This window comes from Thunnus albacares, chromosome 23, assembly GCF_914725855.1.
Source record: "Thunnus albacares chromosome 23, fThuAlb1.1, whole genome shotgun sequence".
Taxonomy (NCBI): Eukaryota; Metazoa; Chordata; class Actinopteri; order Scombriformes; family Scombridae; genus Thunnus; species Thunnus albacares.
This window is the reverse complement of record NC_058128.1, coordinates 20410261-20420569: the sequence shown is the minus strand read 5'-3', so window position 1 is coordinate 20420569 and position 10309 is coordinate 20410261. Positions and strand designations below refer to the sequence as shown.

At 40.3% G+C, this 10309-nt stretch overlaps 1 protein-coding gene across 1 annotated transcript; it reads right to left on the bottom strand.

Annotated features, from left to right (window-relative positions):
* Window positions 1–241: 241 nt before the first annotated feature.
* LOC122975283 (NXPE family member 3-like) lies at window positions 242–5012 on the bottom strand. The gene is made up of 5 exons (XM_044343634.1): window positions 4588–5012; window positions 2053–2348; window positions 1326–1396; window positions 898–1104; window positions 242–802 (listed from the first exon to the last, which is right to left on the bottom strand). Exons 1-5 carry the CDS (start codon window positions 5005–5007, stop codon window positions 249–251), a joined length of 1548 nt encoding a protein of 515 aa, XP_044199569.1. The 5' UTR covers window positions 5008–5012; the 3' UTR covers window positions 242–248.
* Between the last annotated feature and the right edge of the window lie 5297 nt (window positions 5013–10309).

Here is a 10309-nt window from a genome sequence, read left to right as displayed (position 1 = left end):
GCATAATGTTGTATTTGTGTTTTTGTTCATCAGCAGTTTACTACAACTCAAACTTCAACCTGTCATGCAGCTGCTTTTTATCCTATTCTATTTCCTTTTTTTCTAGGCATTTTGTGCTCTGTCAACTTCCCTGATTAAAAATAGAAAAATATCAGGTGCATTTCAGCACCTGGCAGAAACACAGAGACAATGTGTAAACTGAACACAAGTACTTGAATTCCCACTCCTTTCTCCTAACAAACACACATCTAGCCGCCATTTTGAGGGCATATGTAGGACAAGAGGACGTCGATCATATTCTTAATAATGGGAGGTTGTGGATGGAGGCTGTGAGGCAGGTGGTAGGCCAAGACCATCTCCCAGGCGTCCACCAGATGGACATTCAGTCCTCTGAACATGGCCCTGAGCACCTTTTCATGCTGCAGCGAGTACCAGTCACTGTTGGTCAGCGCCTCATAAAGCGACAATGCTTTGAGATTTGCTGTCCGGATGATAACCAGCGTACCTGGAGCCCTGTCCAGCAGCCGCACCACTGCCCTGCGGATACTCTGCAGCCGCTGGATGTAGAGCTCAATGGGGAAGGTGCTGAAGTGTGCCCAGATGCCAAGAACGACAACAGTATTGATGCCTCCAACTAAATCATCTAGTTCATTGGCAATGTAGCGCAGCTCATTGGTTGGGACGTTGGTAAAACGGATAGGGGGACCGTGGCAGCGGTATGTCACCAAAATGTTGTTTGCATAGTCTAAGGCCATGAAGGGACCAACTTGCTTCAGGTTGTGCAGGTTAAACTCCTTGAGATCTAAAAGTATCACACAGGGAACACAAATTGGGACACATTGATTATGTTCACACTGCAGCTTAAACTGTTGCTTGAGATTTCTGTTTATTAACTACCTGGTAGTGCTGCATTGAGGTGTTCAAACCACTGCCTGATGGTAGAGTCTCCATACAGGTGGACCACCTTGCCTTTCAGACACTGACTTATAGCAGAGGATGTGTTGAACTGGCGGACTGTGGTGCCATCTAGGGCCCGCCACACATCCTGATAGTAATAGCCAGAAGGGCCAGACTTCACACTGCTGCTCTTTACCTCTGGTTGACCTGAAAAGAAATTAAGGGATATAGCTGGCATTATTGTATATTTTTCCTATTATAAACAAATCCCATTAAAAGACTAAAACCAATAGCGTGCCAGTAAAGGTAATGGTAGGTTGTTTGTAAATGTTTCTTCCTGCCTTTTTTTACTTGTAATTGTCTGTAGCACATTAAAGTTTGAATTATTGTTACAGGCAGAGGTTGAATTAGTGAAAATTCTGCTTTACCTTTCATTTTTGGCAACACGTTGACATTGGCTGATCCTGAAGCGTTAATGGAGACTTTCATGTTGACACCACTGAAGAATAAAACGTGCATAATAAAATACACATATGTATCAGACAGCTGTTTTCAGCAAAAAAAGCATTGATAAACAATAATTATACTTTTTGTTTATTGTTGAGGTATACTGAATTGTCCTAATATTTTGTCCACCCCATTAACATACATGAGGGGGGCAAAATATTTGCCCCCCTCAAAGGAAAACTTTTCAATATAATACACTCCAGTACATGACCACCTCCCACTACAACCTCAATAATAAACATAAAGTAGAATTATCAACTTTCTGATAATGTCTACAAAAACTGAAAATGTATAAGCTTCATAAATGTAGAATTTATGGCAGAGCTGTTGTACTGGATTGCATTAGATTGCACAGGTGTACTCAATGAAGTGGCCAGTGAGTGTATATAGAAACTCTAAATGACTGCTAATATTGCTCTGTGTAAATATGACACTGTTTGCTGACAAGTACGCCACGTCAAGAAATAAAAATGTAATAACCAAACCGTTTTTTCATGCAGAGACTAATGTATTTTGCTAAAATGGTCCTTAAAACACCTTTAGACTCGATCTTTACCAGCTGACAAACTCCTGAGATTTCCACCAAGGAGATACATACATTTATTAGAAGTCAAACAAAATGCCAGTCCTGTCTCTCTGCCCCTTCACCTTTTAAAGAGCATTTCCTCCTTTGCCTTGAGTTTTTGATTGAATCCTCCCTTGGAGTGCTTGATCCTGGTATCACAGCTCAGCTTCTTTGGCTTGTAGCAGAACCACGGATCACCTGTGTGAAGGTCAGTGTAGTTGCACAGTGGCTGCTGGGTTGGACGCAGGAAGACATTGCAGGTGGTAGTTTTAGACAGTAAGCCTGAGCGAAAGACGCTCTTGAAATAAACCCTATCTGGCTGTTCTCTGGTCAACCTTTGCAGCACCGTGACAGCCTCACTGGGGTGAACCAGTGTCACCTGATAGGACAGAGAACCAGAGTTCAAATTTCAGCCCCATTACTTGAAACTGTCATAGCAGTAAAGACAAATAAACTGAACATTAGTTAAAGTTGAACATTTCGTTTAAGGTTGATCTACACATACCCATGTGTGAAGAACTAACCATTCACTAAACCCCTCCCCCAAGCAGCGATTGTCCAATCATAGTTTAGCCACCACAACTAGGCACAGCAGATCTGTCAATCTTTGGATTTCTCCACATGGTGGTGTGCACGGGTTGTAGTGAGAGCTATATTTGGCATTTAAAGAGTTTGAAGGGTGTTCTCTTTTTTAGCTTCTCCAAACAGGAAAACACAAAGAGCAAAGGTGTGAGCAGTAGCAGTGAGCAATGGCTTCTCTCTCTCCCTCTCCCGCTCTCTCTTTCTCGGTGTGTCACATGTTTAGCTATTCCTCTGCGTCTTTTAGTGATAATGGTACATGTAATACATGTAGTTTATTTGCAGTGTTGGAGATAAGGTTCAGCGAATAGGAAATGTGTCTCCACATCATGGAAAACCAGTCATTAGCTATTGTAGTTAGCCAGTCCCCAGTAGCCGGTGCAGGCCGACCTAAAGTAGCTCCTACTCCCCGGTAGTTCCCAAACAGTCAGGAAGCCAGGGTGGCTGAGTGACTGTCCAAAGGAAGCATAGTCCTTAGCAGAAGTTCACGTTTCTAACAGGTCCTCCCCACTCAGTGACACACCCATTGAGAATTATGAAGTTTGCTGCCTGTTTAGTTATGTTCACCACGCTAGACTGTTTTGTGTTTGTCCCACTCAGGACTGCTGTGTTTGTGCCAACGTGAGTGTGAAAGTAATGTTTGTCGATCGGAAATAAGAGATAAGAGATAAGAGACAACGTGTGTTACCGACTGCTGTCCGTACGTGCTCTCTGTGGACAAAACAACTGCTTCTCTCCCTCCCCCCACAGTTGCTTTCTTCCCTCTTGTTTCTAACCCACACGCACACACATAATCATGCACACATATCTTCTTACACATCTGACAGTCAGATAACATCGGACACAGCGTCGCTCTGTCCCTCCTTATCTGCCATCAGACACATGTGTTTTACTCAGCATTGGGTGAGTTTAGAGATGCCGACTTCTATTGTTAACCTGCTATTGTTCTAACCAAGACACCACGGTCACTTCCGCCATTTGGTTCTCATGTGACATGACTTCCTCCCAGAGTCACGTCCGCATCTAAATTCTTGACGTCATCATGCCAGATCACGTCACCATCTTGCCGTCCACACACAAACACACACATACATGCTCCTGCTTGCGTGTGTTTTCACTGTACATGGCTGTTTTATGTATGTTATTGCTTAGGTAGAATTAGATTTTAGGACAGTGGTTTAAGCATCTGCTAACTTTGTTAACTGTGCTATTGTTTAATAAACACTGTTATATCTTTAAAGAGAAGTCTTTTGTCATTATATATATATATATATATATATACATATTATTGTGAAATGTGGCTGATTGAGAGAGTCAGAGCTCGAATTCAAACCTTCTTCGTTCATCTGTGAATGTTGATATCCCTCAGATATTAACATTCTAGGTGAACTCCTTTATGAGACTACCTTATTGTTTGGTTATTGGTCCCATTTTCCGGGTAGTGCCCCATAATTATGAGTAAATATTAATAATTGCATACATTTTTATGATTAACAATTATATCTGATAATTATTAATTATTACTAATAACCAAACGCACTCCTGCCAGATCCAACACCAGAAATCCCTGCACTCAAAGCATTGTTTTCTCTTCGCAGGCTACAATATTGCTTGTGCAAGCAGAGATATTTTGCACACGAGTGCTGTGAAAGCACTTGCAAAAATAATATGTATGCACAGCTGTTTGAGTTCTGTGCGCAGTTCCTCTACATCCGCAGGCGTGGATTTCATTTGCACTCATGGATTTTGGCAGATGTGCCATCATAGGTAGAGTGTCATCTTGATTTTGATCAGAATTACTGACAACATACAGAATAATCCAACCACTGTATGAAATAAAGAACACACTATTTTGAAAATTACTAAGGATTTTGAGTCATAAATCTGCCCCCGATATCATTGTAAACTGCATATGTGCCATGCAAAACCAAAAAGTTGATAGGCCAGCCTAGCAATAGTAACTGAGGGGGTGGGGCTTAGCTAATGGTCAGTTAGAAGATTGACACAATCACATTTAACATCATAGTTTATAGCATCACCTCAACCTGTGCGCTTCCCTCCCAGAGTAAAGAAAATACAGCAGAGTAGGAGCCATTGAGATGATCCAGCACTTGTCCAGCCACACCTGCACCAAGTACTTGGTTGTGCAGACGGGCGAGTAAGACATCTCCCCCAGATTTCTTAGGGCGGCCCTTGAAGTCATACGTTTTGATCATAACTTCCAGCTGATCCCCTACATGCCACTGTTGCCCACCCTCCTCTGGGAGAATAGTGAAGGTGCTGTGGGCAGGATCGGTGGTCTGCTCCAGGGAAAGAGGATCTGGCAAGGATGGAGTTTCAGGCCAAGCAATGGAGTCTAATAGGAGGCGTTCCTCCAGAGCATCTTCAGAGGACCGTGGTTGGAAGCAGCAGATATGGTGTTGTAAGTGAGGTCTTGGAGCAGGGAAGGTGGTGATCATTTCATGCTGAAACTGGCAGGGGGTCAAGAGAGTGATGTGACAAAGATAATAATAATGTAAGACAAGCATAATGTAAGACAAATAGTCCTCAACAAATTCACTATTTTTAACTGATTGACTAATGTGGGCTAAAAACTACAGTAGCCAACTGATCTGAGAAATTGGCTTTTAAAGAAAATGAAACTATAGTAGTTTTTCAATGGACCAAGGTTGCTGCACCATGATGATATGCATTTCCCCTACACCCTCACAGCAGGAGCGGTCTGCACCAGTTTGGTTGTGCTAGCAGGGCAGCAACCCCCACCAACAGAACCATGTCATCAGCACCTGAGGCCTGTACTACGAAGCAGGATTTGGGGTTAGTGTAGGTAACTTCAGGTTTAAATCTGGTTTTCAGTCCTATGACGCTGGTTCACTTCTTACTGGGGTTCATCACCATGGTAGCTTATGCTTAACAGCTAACCTGCTCCGGAGCAGGTTAACTTCAGAGGATCGGATCACAACCTGTCAACACTCCGACCACTGACCAATCAGATCACTGGAAAAAAAAGAGTCATCATTCTTACAAGATCCTGACATGGACAAAAGTCCTGAGTTTACAATAAAGTGACAAGTAAAAAGAGCGATATATATTTTAATAGGTCAGTGGAAACATTTTATTGTTCCAGACTTTCTATTTCCACTCTGGTTTCAAAACAGAGCTTCTAACAAACAGAGAGATCGTTTACGACAATAATCACATAATGATGATTTTAGCTGCATTTTAATTGTGCAAAGTCGATTTTATCCCTGGAGTGATAACTGACAGTGTGGATGATTTTACACTCTGATTTCATCACTGCAGCTCAGAATAACATGAGACAACTGTGTGATGATAACTGGAAATAAAAACAAAATATTGTCTTTTATCAGAAAAATAATCCACACACTGTTAATTGCTTCGGTAGCAGAAACAGTCTGACATTACTTTAAGTTTCTTTTTTATGTGACATATTCAGAATGGTTTCTTCATCATCCAACTAAATAGCAAAAAAATCTCTCTGTACTTAAGTCATATATAATAATTCCTACATGTTTTTTAAGCTGTAGCATACTTTTAATATGTGGAAATTATTGCTAGTGTTTCTACATCTTCTTATTCTGTTGTATGATCACAGGCTGTCATTTACATCGCACTTGGTTGAATATAACTTTTTTGCTGTTATTAACAGAAGTTTCCCACAAGTACTTGGTATCACCATTGCATCTCATATCATGAGGTACTTCATTCATGGTTCTGACGATGTCGCTCGTAATTACAAACCCTGCCTCTTTCACATGAACGCACCCATAGCTGGATAGGAAAACCCCGGGTTGACTGAGCAGGTTGATAACCAGCTTCGTAGTACTGGTTCTCTGGACAGCCAATTTTAGGCTCAGTGAAGCCAGATAACGAAAAGATATCCTGGGTATGTTGAACTTGCTTCGTGGTATAGGCCTCTGATTGGCTCAAAAATATGTCATTGTATGCAAGTGACAAGAGAGAAGGGCATTTAAGAGTCACAGCATCAGCCTTAGCTAAAAACAACTCCATACACCCTCCAAACACTCTCGATAAGGGAAAAAAAGCTGTAGATATTTGTGACTTGTTTTTAAAGATTTACACGTACATCTTCAGCAAGAATTAATGGGCTTGGGTCTGAGAGTCACAGACAGGGTAGGGAAAGTATTGAGAGATGGACTAAAACATTATTGGTTTTGGTCTTTTCGAGGGATTTATTGACAATAAGAAAAATATGGATGAAAATAATAAAATGAAAAACTAGAAGAGCATTTCCTGAAGACAATGCATGTGATTGATTAGTTTGGTTTTGCATTGATGTTTTGCATTTGAATGCAGCTGCTTGTCTGTAATCACACTCATAAACTCAAAAATAATTCCTAGAATTGTGTAGTCCACCACAGTTCACTTGCATGTTGAAGTAAATATTTAGAAACTTGCATGAAGTTGCTACTTTAAATTATGCCTGTTATTAGTGCACTGGAAATGAAAACAGCTCATGAGCTTAATGTATGTTGTATGTCAAACTATGAGTGTTGTAATCATGAGTTCATAAAGGGGTGATAAGCATGTGGAGATTGAAGTTGAACATTTGAAGTGGAGTTTCCACTGCATTGTATGTATGGGCTTCATGACAGTCAATGAAGAGATAGGTGACAAAAATATTTTAAAAATCATGTTTTTCTGCAATAAGTCATTAAATATTCAAAGTCATTGCATAATCTACACATAATTCTGCACAGTTTGATATAAGAATGGTACGTGTTGATTGAACGGTTTTCAAGTTGCAGACGAGCATTGTGCAAAGAAATGCACAGAATAAAATAATAATAATAATAATAATAATTATGAGTATGCAAGATAACACGAGTGTGACTGCTAGGCATCAAATACACTAATAAAAGTATATAAAAATATAAATATTTTAATTAGAGGAGTTGGTGCTGTCAGCCAAATGCAGGATTGTTAGCAAAAGTACCATTTGTCTTAAATTGCATTTGTTTACAAATGTTGATAAAGAATATTACTGTTGTCCAAAGCCACATTGCATATGAAAACAATATCCTGAAATCTGAGTATTTCAAACAGGGTCCACCCTTCAAGCAGTTCCACTCAAGACCTAATGCTCACCTCCAGGACATCCATGTTAAAAAGCACAAGGATGAAGACAAACATAACCAGGAAAAGGGAGATGGCAGCATACTTTGAACAGCAAATACGGACCATCCTTTCTTTACAAGCTCTGGCCTTCATGATTGATGATCAGTCTTCATCTGTGACTATAAAATGACACACAAACACAAAAAAATTAACAACTTGTTTGGCTGCATTTATGTTAATGATTACTTGCGAAGACAGAAACTGACTTTTGAATTCATCTCTATATAAATGGTGTGATACCTTTGCCTTTCCATCATTTCAACTAAACTTAATCCAGTCATCCAGGAAATTCCTCAGATTGATCAACTGTCACAAAGGCCATAAGCAACAAGTGTTTACGTGTGTTACATACAAACTGATGCAAATACATTTCTGTCTGGGTTGAAAATATTAGAGCAACTTGAGCAAAAAATCTACGTGTATCCCAGTCCTTTATGAATGTACCCCATAAAACGTACAGAAAGGAGAAGGAAAAGGAGATAGACTTGAGGGAAATAACAGAAAGAACTGGAGTCACTTAGGTCAGAGGCTGAACTGACCACAAACAGACAGGCACACTCCCATAGAAACGGCCCATGCCTTCTAGGGGTGGGCCTGAATCCAATGATGTTATTCAGCAAAGCACAAATAATGGGTTTTTTACGAACATTTATTTAGTACAAATATTTTGAAAATTATTTGTTTCTGAGTGAAAAAAAAACCCATGTCAAATACCAGTGTGCAGGTTGTTTACGTCGCTATCTCAGTCTCTCTCCTCTGCTCTGCTGATACGTCTAACAGCGAGTCTCAACGAAGGAAGTCACATCCACCTGCTACATGCACATTTCCTTATTTGAACATCACTCCCAAAGTTGGGGGTGTTCCCCAGAGATAAAGCTGAGCTACTGACACAAGCAAAGTGCTCCCAAGGGACTCTCCATAACCTGTTGTTCCCTTTCTCCTTTCCACAAAGTTAGGTTGTAAAAAATAAATGAAATAATAAATGAAAAGTGCAAAGCAATTATCGCCTTTGAAGTTCTTCTCAACATGTTGCATGCTGCACAGTCTCTGTGTTATGGGTGTATAGATAAGTAGAGGTCTGTCTGCGCATTTGTGATGCACTTGGTTTTAGCTCAGTAGTCAGCGCAGTCATGTATGATCTGGGAGACTCAAGTTTGAGACCTGGTGTGGGGACCTACTTCATAAGATAGTTTATTCATAAACACTTTAACACTTTAATATCCTAAAATTAAAAGCGTAATAAAACAATAGCTGGATTTTTCCACTTTTATTTGAATATAAACACAAATATAAATAATTTTGCTCACTCAACAAATATAGATAAACACAAATACTGGGCTCCCTGCACATCCTAGTGCCTTCCATAGCGAGGTAGCTTACAGCTAATGTGCAGCAATGTTTTTTGGCTTTTTGGGGCAAATAAACACAAGCGGTCCAGCGGTCAAACTTGCACATGTTAGGCAAATGTGAAAATTTTGACTTTCAGTGCGATAAATTAGCCTACTCTGACCCAGAGCCATAACCATCTGTCACTCTCAATATAGGCTTGTCTATAACATAGCCATAAAACATCCATTCATTTAATGGATACTTTAAATGAGAGCAGTCATTATCAAATAAAACTAAAAAGGCCTTCAATAGTACAACAGCAAGTAGACAAGACTAGAAGTGAATCTGATGAATTAACCAAGGCTCATAGGCCTACACAACATTCCCCCACATGACATTTACATGAAAATTCATTGGGACACAGCCTACCTGTGCAAGTTGACAGTTTAAAGGGCAAGATGGTGTGGCTTGGCCTTAAATGATTAAATTATTTCATTTGACTAAAAACGAAACACAAGATTAGAAATTCACTTTCAAATGCCAGCAATGAGGCAATTTAATCTTCCTGTGAGCATGGTTGCTCTGCTGGATCTTATCCTGTCTCAACAGGCGCTCAATGGAGCAGCTTCTAACAGGCACTATGATCAAAACACAATGTAAACTGTTCACATTGGGGAATACATGTTTATTACATGAGTCTAAGACTTCAATTAGGGATGGGTATGAGTGACCCATGTTTGATCAATTGCCTAAACACTGTTATTTCAGGCCCTTCCACTCCAAGTCCATAATGCTTGCTTTGAACCTGTAGTATTTCCATCTGGCAAAATGAGTCTGATGTAGGCAGCAAAGAGGCAGCAGCCTTCATTATTCCATAGGTGTTGCACTGAAAATGGTTTAGTTCCATTAACTCGCCATCAAGAATCAAATGAAAATCCAATACAAATCCAAGTCACTCCTAATGGGCACAGACCTGCCCACTGTAGCGGTCACATGCAAATCAGCAATTGTGTGTGCTGATATGTTGTCATCTCATCAACTGGTATAAGATGTCCAGCTGGACAGATTCTTTGATCTATGGCAGTGAGAGCCACCAATATATTTAATAGCAGGTAATAGCAGGTATTAAATACAACATGATGTAAATTAAAGTTATCAAAACTTGTCTGTCCTTTGTCGTGGGCCACATTGAAGGAATGCCTACTCAACTGACGTCCTCTTCCTATAGACTAGGCACGGGAATTGCATTGCTTCCCCTTGGTCCAAAGCTGT